Source organism: Mesoplodon densirostris, chromosome 4, assembly GCF_025265405.1.
Source record: "Mesoplodon densirostris isolate mMesDen1 chromosome 4, mMesDen1 primary haplotype, whole genome shotgun sequence".
NCBI lineage: Eukaryota > Metazoa > Chordata > Mammalia > Artiodactyla > Ziphiidae > Mesoplodon > Mesoplodon densirostris.
Genome location: NC_082664.1, coordinates 16,277,560 through 16,295,964, shown reverse-complemented (window position 1 = coordinate 16,295,964; position 18,405 = coordinate 16,277,560). Strand labels below are relative to the sequence as shown.

At 37.7% G+C, this 18,405-nt stretch overlaps 1 protein-coding gene across 3 annotated transcripts in view; it reads right to left on the bottom strand.

The window, feature by feature from the left end:
• The window catches only part of EML5 (EMAP like 5), a 164,124-nt gene that overhangs the window by 87,847 nt on the left and 57,872 nt on the right, over positions 1–18,405 (bottom strand). For all 3 annotated transcript variants that reach the window (XM_060097957.1, XM_060097956.1, XM_060097955.1), the window contains exons 8-9: positions 8,914–9,051; positions 518–774 (exon numbers count right to left, since the gene is read on the bottom strand). In XM_060097957.1, the coding sequence (XP_059953940.1) occupies positions 518–774; positions 8,914–9,051 (395 nt within the window). The remainder of the gene's footprint in view (positions 1–517; positions 775–8,913; positions 9,052–18,405) is intronic.

Here is an 18,405-nt window from a genome sequence, read left to right as displayed (position 1 = left end):
CATCATACTAAATAAAGGGCTGAGAGATAATATTTTGATGGTTCTGTTTTTATTCTTCTCTTTTTAAATCTTTGATAAAAATTCAGTTTTTCAAAATTAGTTTGTTAGCTATATTATTAATATTTGCAAAGTCTGAGATAACAACAAAAACCCAAACAATTTATAGTCAGACATTTGTATCAGTTGTATTTAGTTAATTAGTTGTACCCATTAAAAATGGCATTTTGACTTTCTAATATACACTAGGACTTTACCATATACCACTCATATGGCATGGACTTCAACATAAAATAGGTCTTAGATCCTCCAAGCAATTAAGTTTTAATTAAGAACCAAAAGGATTTCAAATGATAAGGCAGCCATAGAGAAAAGATCACAATGCCTGAAATATTAGCTTGTATCTTCTTTGATTTCCTATAATCAAACGTAACTTACACTCTGCCTCTAATGAAATTCTAAGATATTTTAAAGGAACTAAAAATCTACAAATTATAAATAATTTATAGGAAATTTTTACCTGGCATCCTATAAAAAAGTCTTTTACCATTCCCATCATTTGTTTGTAAATATCTACTGTCTGAGGACCAGTCCAAGTGAGTGATGAAACTAAGTGATCCAACACATTCCCCCAATTTTTTATAACGCTGAGCAACTCCATAAATATCAACTGAGCTGTCATTGCATCCAACAGCAAGGTAAGTTCCATCTGGTGAATATTTTAACTCATGAATTGCCTCCTTCCGATCTTTAATATGTACAACTTCCGTCATATCTCTGTAAAGAGAAAAAAAATGAGACCATACACAAAGACATCACTACAGAATTAGTTCAGTTTTCAAATGTGTCTAAAATGACTGTGAGGCTGTATCAAGTATTTATAAACCATAAAACAAATGTAAATGAGACAAGCAGTATTAACTCAGGAATAGTTTTGCTGAACAGAAATATATAGGACAATATATGCTGGAAGTAGAGAAAAATGTTAAATTTCAGTTCCTAAATTACTTAATTTTAAGTAGTTCAGAGATTCATACTAAATTTCTGGAGTCATACAATAAAGGAAATAAAGTCATGGATTTTTATGATGAAGTTCCTTATAAGTACTGAGTTTATGAAAAATGCTTAATTATAAAAGCCATGATTTTCAAATTAAATTTTTGTAATGAAGCAAATGTACAAAATTGCATCCAGGAAATAAAGGAGAAATTGATTTGCATTATTTCAGTAATACATTTGAATGTATATCTTTATATAGATACCACTAGTTACTTTTTTTTTTTTTTTTTTTTGCGGTACGTGGGCCTCTCACCATTGTGGCCTCTCCCGTTGCAGAGCACAGGCTCCGGACACGCAGGCTCAGTGGCCATGGCTCACGGGCCCAGCCCCTCTGTGGCATGTGGGATCTTCCCGGACTGGGGCACGAACCTGCGTCCCCTGCATCGGCAGGCAGACTCTCAACCACTGTGCCACCAGGGAAGCCCACCACTAGTTACTTTTATTTCAACCTCTTTGACCTTTTTTAATAGAATACAAATTCTTCCCAATTAGCGACCATGTCAGCCAGCAAAGTTAAATATATATATTTTTTAATGATGCCTTATAACTGACTTTCCAGAATAATAACAGGTACTGGTAATAGCCATAAAAATGGGTAAACACTTAGTTAAACACTACTGAGTTTCCAAACATGTGGAGTTGGTGGAGAGGCGGAGAAGAGAGAGGCAGCAAGGGAGAAGGGGCAGGAGGAAGTGAGAATTCTATTTCTAACTAGTGCCAGGGGCTTTTTCCAAATAAATTTTGCATTACCCATCTGAAAGGTTATCAACAGATAATTCAAGAATAAAAGCTTAAATGGTTATTTCCCAATTTTTAGTTTCTAAATGGACAATTTAAAGCAATCAAACTCATATTTCTTTCAGTAACATTAAGTATTTAACTGTTTTAGGCATATGGGATACAAAGATGAACTCATCTTCTGTGAGAGACAGATAAAGTAATTATACTTTATAATTGAGAAAATGTAGTGAGTGCTCAAAAGGTTATGTGTGAAGTTCTATAAGAAATACTGAAAAATGATTAAGACTAAAGGCAGGGACTTCCCTGGTGGTGCAGTGGTTAAGAATCTGCCTGCCAATGCAGGGGACACGGGTTCGATCCCTGGTCTGGGAAGATCTCACATGCCAAGGAGCAACTAAGCCCGCGCACCACAACTACTGAGCCCATGACCTAGAGCCTGCGAGCCCCAACTACTGAAGCCCACGTGCTTTAGAGTCTGTGCATCACAACTACCGAGCCCATGCGTCACAACTACTGAAGCCTGCGTGCTCTAGGGCACACGTGCCACAACTACTGAGCCCACGTGCTGCAACTAGCCACCGCAATGAGAAGCCCGCACACCACAACGAAGAGTAGCCTGGCTTGCCGCAACTAGTGAAAGCCCACGCACAGCTACGAAGACCCAGCGTGGCAATCAATCAATCAATAACTAAAAGACTAAAGGCAGGAAGGGACCAAGGAAGAGTGATACCTATTTGAGCATAAAACCTGAGGGGCTGGCTAAGTATGAAAGATTGAAGGTTTTCCAGAGAGAAGACACAGCATGAGCAATGCAAGTACATGGCACATTTGAAGAACAGTAGATAATACAACGTGGATACAAGGTAAGTGGGAAAAGCAGTGACTTGATGGGGTTAAAGAGATAAATTGAGGACAGTGTGTAACAGATCTGATACATTGCCAAGGAACTTGGGCTTTACCCTGGTGTTAATCATATAAAGAAGGAGATGAAAATCATCCCCTTAACTACAAAAGGGAATCAGAACAAAACAAAACAAAATAAACGAAGGAAAAAAAAGCACTTTTTAAAAGAGCTTTCCTGCTCAACGTCACTTTTGCCTTAGACCCTGCAACTTTCAAGGCCCTCTTCCTAAGCACAGAATAATGTATCTACTTCTACCTTTCCCAGTGACTTCTTCCTTTCAGTTTTAATTAAATCCATGCATCTTACCTCCCTTTCTTCATACCCATTCATCCATCCATCCACTCAGCCATCCATTAGTACATCCAGCCATTCATCTATATCTATATGGAGCAAGATTTTTAAGAAAACATCTAAGACACTATTTGATAGCTTTTCCTTTTTATGCCTTCTTTATTAAAATATAATCATTCCAGTATCAATCATGAACATTAGTTAAAATGCTCCTGGAAAATTCTTCAAAATTATTTTGGTTTTTTTTTTTTACAGCTTTTTTGTTCTAGGGACTTAACTGCTCCCAGTTAACGAGAGAAATAAGTGTGGATATCTGAGGTTGTCTCTTGCTTTCTACCACTGTGGCCCTGTCCACCAACCAACACACGCACACAGAGAAGAAACCAACAGTGATGGAAAGAGATTCTGATTGACTAGTTTATAGTATGTATTACGTTATTACATCAACACTATGAATTATAACTATCTTCTCTGACAAAGATGTTTCTTTGACAAATTTACAGGTAAGAAGACTATTATTAGATGAAAATGTATTGACTTCTAAAAATTCTGAATTAAGTCTTCTGGGAAACTGGTATGCAAATTCTGTGATTTCTTTAAGAAGCAGAGGGAGGCCAAAGCCTGGGAATACTCATACATTAGCAGTCTGTAACACATCACAAAAGTAAAAGTACACAATATTAATAGAGCATATATATTGATAGAGCATATAACAGAAGAACCGTTCCTAGGTGAAGGAGTTAGAGGAAACAGACCAAAAGCAGTGGAGTTTAAACTTCATTCTGAGGAATTAATGAGACTTAGCTCAGCAGAAGACAGGAACTGGGAGGAAAAAGCCTACACTGCAGCAGAGCTAAAACTATGTGAAATTGCTGATGGCAAGAGAAAGCATTCAAGCTCAGCTTGAGAAGCCCAGTGTAGTGGTACTGAAACAAGCAAAGGGGGCTTTGATGTGAGCAGAGTCTGGTAAGGAAGACTAAGGGAAAATTATAAAAGTTCTCATACATCTAAAGATTTTTGGCCTTAACTTGTAAATATAAGCTAGGGTGGGATGAATCAATCAGATCACTAATCTGGTTCGAGAGTAAAAAACAAATTGAAGGAGTATAACAGCAGGATTAAGACCAATTAGAAGACTACTACAGATGATGGTTGCTCAGACTTCAGAAAGAAGTGAAATGATCTGAAATATACAGTATTATATGCACAATCCATACTATTATATTTAGTATATGTTAAAGATATTATCATTCTAATCTTATTCACAAACCTTAACTAAAATGCTCCTAGACAATTCATCAGGTGAGTAAAATCAACAGGATGTAGTGATGGATTATAAATGGTGGTTACCTTCTAGAGTAATGGAAATAAAAACAAAAATAAACAAATGGGACCTAATGAAACTTAAAATCTTTTGCACAGCTAAGGAAACCATAAACAAGACAAAAAGACAACCCTCAGAATGGGAGAAAATATTTGCAAATGAAGCAACAGACAAAGGATTAATCTTCAAAATAAACAAGCAGCTCATGCAGCTCAATATCAAAAAACAAACAACCTAATCCAAAAATGGGCGGAAGACCTAAATAGACATTTCTCCAAAGAAGATATACAGACTGCCAACAAACACATGAAAGAATGCTCAACATCACTGATCATTAGAGAAATGCAAATCAAAACTACAATGAGGTATCACCTCACATCGGTCAGAATAGCCATCACCAAAAAATCTACAAACAATAAATGCTGGAGAGGGTGTGGAGAAAAGGGAACCCTCCTGCACTGCTGGTAGGAATGTAAACTGATACAGCCACCTTGGAGAACAGTATGGAGGTTCCTCAAAAAACTAAAAATAGAACTACCATATGACCCAGCAATCCCACTACTGGGCATATACCCTGAGAAAACCATAATTCAAAAAGAGTCATGTACCACAGTGTTCACTACAGCACTATTTACAGTAGCAAGGACACGGAAGCAACCTAAGTGTCCACAGACAGATGAATGGATAAAGAAGATGCAGCACGTATATACAATGGAATATTACTCAGCCACAAAAAGAAACGAAATTGAGTTACTTGTAGTGAGGTGGATGGACCTAGAGTCTGTCATACAGAGTGAAGTAAGTCAGAAAGAGAAAAAATATGCTAACACATGTATATGGAATGTAAAAAAAAATGTTCTGATGAACCTAGGGGCAGGACAGGAATAAAGACACAGATGTAGAGAATGGACTTGAGGACACAGGGGAGCAAGGAAGGGGAAGCTGGGATGAAGTGAGTCAGTAGCATTGACATATATACACTACCAACTGTAAAATAGATAGCTAGTGGGAAGCAGATGCATAGGGCAGGGAGATCAGCTCAGTGCTTTGTGACCACCTAGAGGGGTGAGATAGGGAGGGTGGGAGGGAGGCTCAAGAAGGAGGGGATATGGTGATATATGTATACATATAGCTGATTCACTTTGTTATACAGCAGAAACTAACACAACATTGTAAAGCAATTATACTCCAATAAAGATGTTAAAAAACAATGGTGGTTAGAGAGAGAGAGAGGTATCAATGATAATGCCTAGGTTTTTGGCTTATACAAGAAAATGGACAGAATAGGGCCCAGAGACAGAAGATCAGTTTGGGAGGGGGGATGCTGGGTTCAGCTTTGGACATGCTGAATTGCAGATGTCTTTGAGATACCCAAGTGATGTTAAATAAGCAACTGGATATGCATGACTGGAGTTTAGAGGCGATAACAGGGCTAGAACTATGCATCCGGGATCATCAGGCTATGGGTAGTAACTGAAGCTAGAGGCAGGATGAGATCACCTAGTGAGAAAATACAGAGTAAAAAAGAGCAGAAAGCCTAGAATCTGAGCTTTGAGGCACTTCAATTTTACGGGGTAGGCAGAAGATAATTAGCATATAAAGAAAATGGAGCCAGAGGCTGCAAAGACAAAGAGAATTAATATCTAAAGCCAGGGAAGAGAATGTTTTGAGAAGGAGCAAGTTGTTCAAGGGGTCAAATTTACTGCTGAGAATCAATTTAGATGAGAACTGAAAACTATCTCCTGGTTTTAGTTACAGGGCACTATTAGTGAGGGTTTTCCAATTTAAAGATGAAGGCAAAAGCTAAATTGGAATGGGGGTAGAAAGTTGATAAGTTAATTGGAAGGAAAGAGAGATAGTAAAATAGGCAGTTTTTTGAGATTTTTACTGTGAAAGAGAAGAGAGTAGAGATGTGATATAACCAAAGAGGGCCTCAGGCTCGAGGTAGGAATTTTAAGATAAGACATATTTGAGCATGTTTTAATAGTGCTCTTGGTGGGGGCAGAGAGACAAAAACACCTTTGATGTGAAAAAATAATGGACAAATACAAAGAGTTACTTTTTGAAAGCCAGGAAACAACTTTCAGAACTTATTGCTCCCATGAAATGAGGCAGACAAAATATAAATATGTTGAAAAAAAATTAAATGAATGTGTGATTAGTTAGGGGAAAAACTGTCCTAATCCTTTTAAAGTTGATATGACTCAGCTGTGACACTGTCAGAAAAGACAACTGGCTAGCGACTGGTAGAATCTAAAATGGCAACGTTAATGTTTTTACAACTAAAGTCTACCCCATACACTGCAGGAAAACTTACTCCATCTTTAGCATAATTTATTAACCATGCTCACCAAGCTCTTCCACTGAAGTCTCCCAAATTACTTATGAGAATGAATTAGCGCCTCTGAAGAGTTTGATGTTGATAATACCATGCAGCCCACCACGAGTCAAAGTTTTATATGTATTCATATATATCTTCTAATTTGAAAAATATTTGCAATTTTTCATTTGACTCCATGATATTAGTGTTTCTTTTAATATAAAATTAACATTTTTATCACAAGGAAAAGAGACGTTCTAAGAAGTTATATGATTTTGCCCTGGCACATCACCTTGTACCCCAACTTAAGAACCAGTGTGTTAGTTTCTAATCTATGCTATGTTCCTCTAATCATAACATAACCACTCCTGTGAGGGCACTTTACTACTGCTATACTTATAAATTCTGCTCTATGATATGGAGAATATACACAGCAAACCAAGAAGAAACAATGACCAGGTAAATTAAGAAGGATTAGGAATATTTTTGAGGGAGTTCCCTGGTGGCCTATTGGTTAGGATTCCAGGCTTTCACTGCCATGGCCCAGAGTTCAATCCCTGGTCAGGGAACTGAGATGGTGCAAGCTGTGCGATGCATGCCTCCCTTACCCCAAAAAAAGAATATTTTTGAGTTGCTAAAATACTGACTTATTAGAGATAACTTATTCACCCAGTTTCTTGCATACAATAATTGAAAGGACAAGTAAATGTACAAATGAAAAAATAACAATCACTATTTTTAATGCATACCAACTATCTGATAGAAATTCTCAGGTGTTTTACATGCATCTTAAACTCTTGGTTGTAAAACCACCCAAATGTACTTAATGACACTGAGTTTTACACTTAAAAATGTTTAAAATGGTAAATTTTATATTATGTATGTTTTATCACAATAAAAAATTAGATTAAGAGAAAAATCTCAGCATATCTCATTATAGAAACCTGTCCCAGAAAGAAGAGTCATATCTATAGCAGCTCAGAAGTACAAGAGAACATGATGTATCTGAAAAAATGAAAGATGTTTTATACATGCTAAAAGAAAGAGATTGCAGTAGAAAGAAATAGGCTAGAGAGATGGGCAGGATATGCTATGTTAAGAATTATGAACTTCATCCTAAGGACAGTGCGATGCTTTTATCATACTTTAGAAAGAGGAGGGATGCAAACAAGTGTGTTTTAAAAGGCATCACTGTAACTGTAGAGTGTAAAAAGGACTTGAGGAAGCAAAATAGGAGGTAAGGAGACCAGCTGAGATGCTATTCCACCAATCCAGGTAAGACATGGCAAAAGTTTATAAAAGAGTACAGTGGTGAGAGTGGAAGGAAGTAGATTAATTTGAGAGCTATTTAGGAATTAGGTTCTCCAGAATTTAGTGATTAACTAGACATGAGAGACAAAGGAGAGAAATGAATCAATGGTTTCTGGATTGGGCAACTGGGTGGATGGTCCTACGATTCATTAAACTAGATGTGAAAAATTTCATAGATACTTGTCATCGTGAACACGTGTGGATCTACAGCAAATTTTTTTTTTTTTTTTTTTTTTTTTGGTGGTATGTGGGCCTCTCATTGTTGTGGCCTCTCCCGTTGCGGAGCACAGACTCCGGACGTGCAGGCCCAGCAGCCATGGCTCACGGGCCCAGCCGCTCTGCGGCATGTGGGATCTTCCCGGACCGGGGCACGAACCCGTGTCCCCTGCATCGGCAGGCAGACTCTCAACCACTGCGCCACCAGGGAAGCCCTACAGCAAATTTTTAAATGGCTGTATAGAATTCAACTGAATGCAATAACACAACATATCTATAATCCAACAAAAGATGTTAACTGCTTTAACAAATTCTTTAAACTTTCCTAATTACCCAAAGGGAGAGATGCAGGCATTTTTTTCAAAGCATAAATCTGCAAATAACAACAAAACCATTCACTCATTTTTAACAGTTTCAAGGTCTCATTCTCCCTCTTCTATGTCAGAAGATCATTACTGAAAATCAATACTACCAAGAAATGGAAATCAAGACCCAAATTTAACTCAAAATTTTAGTCATTAATCTACTAAGCATTCTTAATACCCCAAACCAAGGGTTTTGAGTTAACTTAATTTTCTGACAAAGCCATTTTTATAAACATTTTTTATACTTAATGAAACTAATATTTGAGAAAATGTATGTTAATAAGAAGGGAGGGGGTTAAAGGAAATGGGTAAAAGTAAGTACTATGCACTCTATCTCACTTAAGAGAAATTTACTCTCTCTTTCTACTTCTACCCTATTACATACCTTACTCTAAGTACAGTGAATGAGCCATCCTTCATTCCAAGGGCAAGATGGATCCCATCTACATTTACAGCTGCACAACGAATTGGTTCTTCCATATTACACCTTGCTATTAGTGCATGATCAACTAGGCTCCATATCCTGTAACATTTAATTAAAATAAAAGAACAGTTAACTAACATATGCTTAAAAATGATAGACTCTATGAAAAAACTGTTGGTTAAGATAATAATTTCATTTTAAGGAGGCAAGTAAACCTAGATTTTTAACTGTATGCTTGTGGCCGGGAATTCTTATCTACAAAACAGAATTATTCTTAATGCTTAAAATGACTAGGGTTAATAGAATCTTTTATTTTTTATTTATTTATCTTAACATTTTTATTGGAGCATAATTGCTTTACATTGTTCTGTTAGTTTCTGCTGTATAACAAAGTGAATCAGCTACACATATACATATATCCCCATATCCCCTCCCTCTTGCTTCTCCCTCCCACCCTCCCTATCTCACCCTTCTAGGTGGTCACAATGCACTGAGCTGTTCTCCCTGTGCTATGCAGCTGCTTCTCACTACCTATTTTACATTTGGTAGTATATATATGTCAGTGCCACTCTCTCACTTCATCCCAGCTTACCCTTCTCTCTCCCCATGTCCTCAAGTCCATTTTCTACGTCTGCATCTTTATTCCTGTCCTGCCCCTAGGTTCTTCAGAACCATTTTCTTTTTTTAGATTCCATATATATGTGTTAGCATACGGTATTTGTTTTTCTCTTTCTGACTTACTTCACTCTGTATGACAGACTCTAGATCCACCTACCTCACTACAAATAACTCAATTTCATTACTTTTTATGGCTGAGTAATATTCCATTGTATATATGCGCCACATCTTCTTTATCCATTCATCTGTCGATTGACACTTAGGTTGCTTCCATGTCCTGGCTATTGTAAATAGAGCTGCAATGAACATTGTGGTACATGACTCTTTTTGAATTATGGCTTTCTCAGGGTATATGCCCAGTAGTGGGATTGCTGGGTCGTATGGTAGTTCTATTTTTAGTTTTTTGAGGAACCTCCATACTGTTCTCCATAGTGGCTGTATCAATTTACATTCCCACCAACAGTGCAAGAGGGTTCCCTTTCCTCCACACCCTCTCATGCATTTATTATTTGTAGATTTTTTGATGATGGCCATTCTGACCAGGGTGAGGTGATACCTCATTGTAGTGTTGATTTGCATTTCTCTAATGATCACTGATGTTGAGCATTCTTGCATGTGTTTGTTGGCAATCTGTATATCTTCTTTGGAGAAATGTCTATTTAGGTCTTCTGCCCATTTTTCAATTGGGTTTTTTGTTTTTTTGAGATTGAGCTATGTGAGCTGCTTGTATATTTTGGAGATTAATGGTTTGTAAGTTGCTTTGTTTGCAAATATTTTATCCCATTCCGAGGGTAGTGTTTTCGTCTTGTTTATGGTTACCTTTGCTGTGCAAAAGCTTTTAAGTTTCATTAGGTCCCATTTGTTTACGTTTGTTTTTACTTCCATTTCTCCAGGAAGTGGGTCAAAAAGGATCTTGCTGTGATTTATGTCATAAAGTGTTCTGCCTATGTTTTCCTCTAAGAGTTTTATAGTGCCTGGCCTTACATTTAGGTCTTTAATCCATTTTGAGTTCATTTTTGTGTATGGTGCTAGGGAGTGTTCTAATTTCATTCTTTTACATGTAGCTGTCCAGTTGTCCCAGCACCACTTATTGAAGAGGCTGTCATTTGCCATTGTGTATTCTTGCCTCCTTTATCAAAGGTAAGGTGACCATACGTGTGTGGCTTTATCTCTTGGCTTTCTATCCTGTTCCATTGATCTATATTTCTGTTTTTCTGCCAGTACCATACTGTCTTGATTACTGTGGACTTGTAGTATAGTCTGAAGTCAGGGAGCCTGATTCCTCCTGCTCTGTTTTTCTACCTCAAGATTGCTTTGGCTATTCGGGGTCTTCTGTGTTTCCATAGAAACTGTGAAATTTTTGTTCTTATTCTGTGAAAAATGCAATTGGTAGTTTGATAGGGATTGCACTGAATCTGTAGATTGATTTGGGTAGTAGTCATTTTCACAATATTGATTCTTCCAATACAAGAACATGCTATATCTCCATCTGTTTGTATCGCCTTTAATTTCTTTCATCAGTACCTTATAGTTTTCGGCATACAGGTCTTTTGTCTCCTTAGGTAGGTTTATTCCTAGGTATTTTATTCTTTCTGTTGCAAGGGTAAATGGGAGTGTTTCCTTAATTTCTCTTCCAGATTTTTCATCATTAGTGTATAGGAATGCAAGAAATTTCTGTGCATTAATTTTGTATCCTGCTACTTTACCAAATTCATTGATTAGCTCTAGTAGTTTTCTGGTAGCATCTTTAGGATTCTCTATGTACAGTACCATGTCATCTGCAAACAGTGATAGTTTTACTTCTTCTTTTCTGATTTGGATTCCTTTTATTTCTTTATCTTTTCTGACTGCTGTGGCTAAAACTTCCAAAACTATGTTGAATATTAGTGGTGAGAGTGGGCAACCTTGTCTTGTTCCTGATCTTAGTGGAAATGGTTTCAGTTTTTCACCACTGAGAATGATGTTGGCTGTGGGTCTGTCATATATGGCCTTAATTATGTTCAGGTAAGTTCCCTCTATGCATACTTTCTGGAGAGTTTTTATCATAAATGGGTGTTGAATTTTGTCAAAAGCTTTTTCTGCACCTACTGAGATGATGATGTTTTTCTCCTTCAATTTGTGAATACGGTGTATCACATTGATTGATTTACTATACTGAAGAATCCTTGCATTCCCGGGGTAAACCCCACTTGATCATGGTGCATGATCCTTTTTTTTTTTTTTTTTTTTTTTTTTTTTGCGGTATGCGGGCCTCTCACTGTTGTGGCCTCCCCCGTTGCGGAGCACAGGCTCCGGACGCGCAGGCTCCGGACGCGCAGGCTCAGCGGCCATGGCTCACGGGCCCAGCCGCTCCGCGGCATATGGGATCCTCCCAGACCGGGGCACGAACCCGTATCCCCTGCATCGGCAGGCGGACTCTCAACCACTTGCGCCACCAGGGAGGCCCGCATGATCCTTTTAATGTGCTGCTGGATTCTGTTGGCTAGTATTTTGTTAAGGACTTTGCATCTATGTTCATCAGTGATACATGCCTATAGTTTTCTTTTTTTGTGCCATCTTTGTGTGGTTTTGGTAGCAGGGTGATTGTGGCCTCATAGAATGAGTTTGGGAGTGTTCCTCCCTCTGCTATATTTTGGAAGAGTTTGAGAAAGATAGGTGTTAGCTCTTCTCTAAATGTTTGACAGAATTCTCCTGTGAAGCCATCTTGTCCTGGGCTTTGGTTTGTTGGAAGATTTTTAATCACCATTTCAATTTCAGTGCTTGTGATTGGTCTGTTTATATTTTCTATTTCTTCCTCATTCAGCCTCAGAAGATTGTGCTTTTCTAAGAATTTGCCCATTTCCTCCAGGTTGCCCATTTTATTGGCATATAGTTGCTTGTAGTAATCTCTCATGATCCTTTCTCTTTCTGCAGTGTCAGTGGTTACTTCTTTTTCATTTCTAATTCTGCTGATTTGAGTCTTCTCCTTTTTTTTCTTGATGAGTCTAGCTAATGGTTTACTAATTTTGTTTATCTTTTCAAAGAACCATCTTTTAGTTCTATTGATCTTTGCTGTCATTTCCTTCATTTCTTTTTCATTTATTTCTGATCTGATCTTTATGATTTCTTTCCTTCCGCTGACTTTGGGTTTTTTTGTTCTTCTTTCTCTAATTGCTTTAGGTGTAAGGTTAGGTTGTTTATTTGAGATTTTTCTTGTTCCGTGAGGTAGTATTATATTGCTATCAACTTCCCTCTTAGAACTGCTTTTGGTGCATCCCATAGGTTTTGGGTTGTCGTTGTCATTTGTTTCTAGGTATTTTTTGATTTCCTCTGATTTCTTCAGTGATCTCTTGGTTATTCAGTAGTGCATTGTTTAGTCTCCATGTGTTTGTTTTTTTAAAGATTTTTTCCTGTAATTGATATCGAGTCTCATAGCACTGTGGTCAGAAAAGATATTTGATACGATTGCAATTTTCTTAAATTTACCAAGGCTTGACTTGTGACCCAAGATATGATCTATCCTGTAGAATGTTCCATGAGCACTTGAGAGGAGAGTGTAATCTGCTGTTTTTGGATGGAATGTCCTATAAATATCAATTAAATCCATCTTGGTTAATGTATCATTTAAAGCTTGTGTTTCCTTATTTATTTTCATTTTGGATGATCTGTCCTTTGGTGAAAGTGGGGTGTTAAAAGTCCCCTACTATTACTGTGTTACTGTCGATTTCCCCTTTTATGGCTGTTAGTATTTGCCTTATGTATTGAGGTGCTCCTATGTTGGGTATGTAAATATTTACAATTGTTATATCTTCTTCTTGGATTGATCCCTTGATCATTATGTAGTGTCCTTCTTTGCCTCTTGTAATAGTCTTTATTTAAAGTCTATTTTGTCTGATATGAGAATTGCTACTACAGCTTTCTTTGATTTCCATTTGCATGGAATATCTTTTTCCATCCCCTCAATTTCAGTCTGTATGTGTCCCTAGATCTGAAGTGGGTCTCTTGTAGACAGCATATGGGTCTTGTTTTTGTATCCATTCAGCCAGTCTGTGTCTTTTAGTTGGAGCACTTAATCCATTTACATGTAAGGTAATTATTGATATGTATGTTCCTATTACCATTTTCTTAATTGTTTTGGGTTTGTTATTCTAAGTCTTTTCCTTCTCTTGCGTTTCCTGCCTAGAGAAGTTCCTTTAGCATTTGTTGTAGAGCTGGTTTTGTGGTGCTGAATTCTCTTAGCTTTTGCTTGTCTGTAAAGGTTTTAATTTCTCTGTTGAACCTGAACGAGATCCTTGCTGGGTAGAGTAATCTTGGTTGTAGGTTTTTCCCTTTCGTCACTTTAAATATGTCCTGCCACTCCTTTCTGGCTTGCAGAGTTTCTGCTGAAAGATCAGTTGTTAACCTCATGGGGATTCCCTTGTATGTTAATTGTTGCTTTTCCCTTGCTGTTTTTAATTTTTCTTTGTATTTAATTTTTTTTCTTTTTTTTTTTTTTTTTTTTGCGGTACACGGGCCTCTTACTGTTGTGGCTTCTCCCGTTGCGGAGCACAGACTCCAGATGTGCAGGCTCAGTGGCCATGGCTCATTGGCCTAGTCGCTCCGTGGCATATGGGATCTTCCTGGACCGGGGCACGAACCCGTGTTCCCTGCATCAGCCGGCAGACTCTCAACCACTGCAACACCGGGGAAGCCCATGTATTTAATTTTTGATAATTTGATTAATATGTTTCTTGGCATGTTTCTCTCTGGATTTATCCTGTATGGAACTCACTGCACCTCCTGGACTTGATTGACCATTTCCTTTTCCATATTAGGGAAGTTTCCAACTATAATCTCTTCAAATATTTTCTCAGTCCCTTTCTTTTTCTCTTCTCCTGGGACCCCCTATAATTAGAATGTTGTTGCATTTAATGTTGTCCCAGAGGTCTCTGAGACTGTCCTCATTTCTTTTCATTCTTTTTTCTTTATTCTGCTCTGCAGTAGTTATTTCCACTATTTTATCTTTTAGGTCACTCACCTGTTCTTCTGCATCAGTTATTCTGCTACTGATTTCTTCTAGAGAATTTTTAATTTTATTGTGTTGTTCATCATTGTTTGTTTGCTCTTTAGTTCTTTTAGGTCTTTGTTAAATGTTTCTTGTATTTTCTCCATTCTATTTCCAAGATTCTGGATCATCTTTGCTATCATTACTCTGATTTCTTTTTCAGGTAGACTGCCTATTTCCTCTTCAGCTGTACGGTCTGGTGAGTTTTTACCTTGCTCCTTCATCTGCTGTATATTTCTCTGTCTTCTCATTTTGCTTAACTTACTGTGTTTGGGGCCTCGTTTTTGCAGGCTGCAGGTTCGTAGTTCCTGTTGTTTTTGGTGTCTGCCCACAGTGGATGAGGATGGTTCAGTGGCTTGTGTAGGCTTTCTGGTGAAGTGGACTGGTGTTCTGTGTTCTGGTGGATGAGGCTGGATCTTGTTTTTCTGGTGGGCAGGGCTGTGTCCCGTGGTGTGTTTTGGGGTGTCTGTGAACTTATGATTTTAGGCAGCCTCTCTGCTAATGGGTGGGGTTGTGTTCCTGTTTGCTAGTTGTTTGGAATGGGGTGTCCAGCACTGTAGCTTGCTGGTCATTGGGTTGAGACGGAGATCTCTGGGAGAGCTCTTGCCAAATGATATCACATGGGGCCGGGAGGTCTCTGGTGGTCCAATGTCCTGAACTCGGCTCTCCCACCTCCGAGGCTCAGGTCTGACAGCCAGCCAGAGCACCAAGACCTTGTCAGCCATATGGCTATTTTGGACTCAGCCGAATATGGAGCAAAGCAACAGAATGGAGTGGATCAGTGACTCTCAATTTTTAGGGCATAGGAACCACTTCAAGGGCTTGTGAAAACACAGGTTGCTGGGCTGCACCTCAGAATTTCTGCTCCAGAATTTTTCATTCAGACTTTTCTGATTCTGACCTTTTGGCCTAGAGAAAAGTTTGACTGTTTCTGAGCTGCCTAGCTCTGCAGAACGCTGCTCTCTCCCCAACTCTAGGAATGTTCTTCTGCCTTCCTCACTGGGGGCTGTGGGAGGATGAGCCAGGGCCCTGTACTCCCAATTAGCCAGATTAGGAAACTGAAGTTGAGAGCGACCAGAAAACTTGCCCCAGGTACATAGGTAGTAAGAAGTAGACTCAGGTGCCAAATCAAGTCTTCTACCAACAGGGCCACTGTCATGCTGCCTCTTCTTGCCTTGAAGATAATGAAGCAGAGTCTCCGGTCCAGGTGGTCTCCACATCACATTACTCTCTAAAGGCAAGTCCTTGGAACCAGCTCCTACTGTGGAAGTGGTGGGCAGAATACCAGAATCTTTTATTTTTAAGATGATGTAATAACATTAATTTTTTCCAATCATTCATTTTAGGTGGATGATTTCTACCCTGATTAAAGGGGAGATACATATATAGCATAGTGGTGTATGGTATACACCATATTTAGTCTTTTAAGAATAACACTTCAGGGCTTCCCTGGTGGCGCAGTGGTTGAGAGTCCGCCTGCCGATGCAGGGGACATGGGTTCGTGCCCCGGTCCCGGAGGATCCCGCATGCTGCGGAGCGGCTGGGCCCGCAAGCCATGGCCGCGGAGCCTGTGTGTCCGGAGCCTGTGCTCCGCAACGGGAGAGGCCACAGCAGTTAGAGAGAGGCCCACGTACAGCAAAAAAAAAGAATAACACTTCAGATTATGCAAATTCAGTCTTTTCCAGACCCTAATGTTAGAAAACTGTAACAAGAAGTAAAAAATGCCCATTGTTTGAAAGTTAAGTATTATACTTCCAAATAACCTAAAGGACAAAGACCAAAATTCTAATGAAAACTAGTAACATTTTAGAAGTAAATTATAACAGAAGTATTTCATATCAAAACTTGTGGGATATAGCTGAAATAGTACTTAGGGAGAAATTTAAATGCAGATATTATCAAAATAAAGGCTACAACTTAATGAACCAGCATCTACTCTAAAAGGTTAGGAAAAGATCAGCAAAACTAAGTATATTTTTAAACATTTTATAGCAGTATCTTATTTTTAAAAATTCTGTTTGTTTTTGCTGTTTTCTATGATTTTGTATATTGTTTCTATATCCAGGAAATTTGTTAAATTCTCTTTTTAATTCCAATAATTTCTCTGTATTTTCCTTTTAATTCTCAAAATATACAATTATAACACCTGCAAATGACAGTTGTTTCTTCCTTTCTATTCAAAAATCTCTCTATATATATATACATCTATTGAAAAAATATACATATATATACACACATATACATATACATATATATATATATTTAGGCTCACTGTGCTGACAAACACTTCTAGTCTGTAGCTGAATATAATGGTGAAAATATAATAATGAAAAATATAATGGTGAAAGTGGGTACCATTTTCTTCTTCCTCATTTTAAAGGAAAACTTTCAATGTTTCAACATTAAACATACTTCCTGATGACTCTCTATGCCCACATATTGTGGGCCACACTGGGCCCATTGCTTGTCTTTGTATAGTCTACAAGCTAAGAATGGGTTTTGCATTTTTTAAATTGAAGTATGGTTGATTTACAATATTGTGTTAGTTTCAGATATACAGCATAGTGATTCAGTTATTATTTTTTTGCAGATTATATTCCATTATAGGTTATTATAAGATATTGAATATAATTCCCTGTGCTATACAGTAAATTCTTATTGTTTATTTTATGCAGAGTGGTTTGTATGTGTTAATACCATACTCCTAATTTGTCCCCCACCCGCTTTGGTGACTGTAAGCTTCTTTTCTTTGTTTTTATTTTTAAATAAATAAATAAATAAATTTATTTATTTATTTTTGGCTGCATTTGGTCTTTGTTGCTGCACACAGGCTTCCTCTAGTTGCAGTGAGCAGGGGCTACTCTTCGTTGTGGTGCAAGGGCTTCTCATCACAGTGGCTTCTCTTGTTGTGGAGCACAGGCTCTAGGTGCTCAGGCTTCAGTAGTTGTGGCATGCGGGCTCAGTAGAAAACAGAGAAAATTCTCTGATTTATGTCAGAGAATGTTATGCCTATGTTCTCTTCTAGGAGTTTTATGGTATCGTGTCTTACACTTAGGTCTTTAAACCATTTTGAATTTATTTTTGTATATGTTGTCAGGGAATGTTCTAATTTTATTAATTTACATGTAGCTGTCCAGCTTTCCTAACATCACCTGTTGAAGAGATATCTTTCCTCCATTGTATATTCTTGCCTCCTTTGTTGTAGATTAATTGACCACAGGTGCATGAGTTTATTCCTGGGTTCTCTATTCAATTCCATTGATCTATATGTCTGTTTTTCTGTCAATCGCATGCTGTTTTGATTACTGCAGCTTTGTAGTATAGTCTGAAGTCTGAAAGGATTATACCTCCAGCTTTGTTCTTTTTTTCTCAGGATTTCTTTGGCAATTCTGGGTCTTTTGTGGTTCCATATACATTTTAGGATTATTTGTTCTAGTTCTGTGAAAAATGTCATAGGTATTTTGATAGGGATTGCATTTAATCTGTAGATTGCTTTGGGTAGTATGGACATTTTTAACAATATTAATTTTTCCAATCCAAGAGCACGGTATATTTTTCCATTTCTTTGAATCATCTTCAATTTCCTTTTTCAATGTTTTGTACTTTTCAGTGCATAGGTCTTTCACCTCCTCTGTTAAGCTTATTCCTAGTTATTTTTTCTTTGATGTGATTTTAAATGAAATTAAAAAAATTTTTTCTCTGATATTTCATTATTAGTATAAAGAAATACAACAGATTTCTGTATATTAATCTTGTATCCTTCTACCATGATAAATTCATTTATTAGTTCTAATAGTTTTTGTGTGAAGACT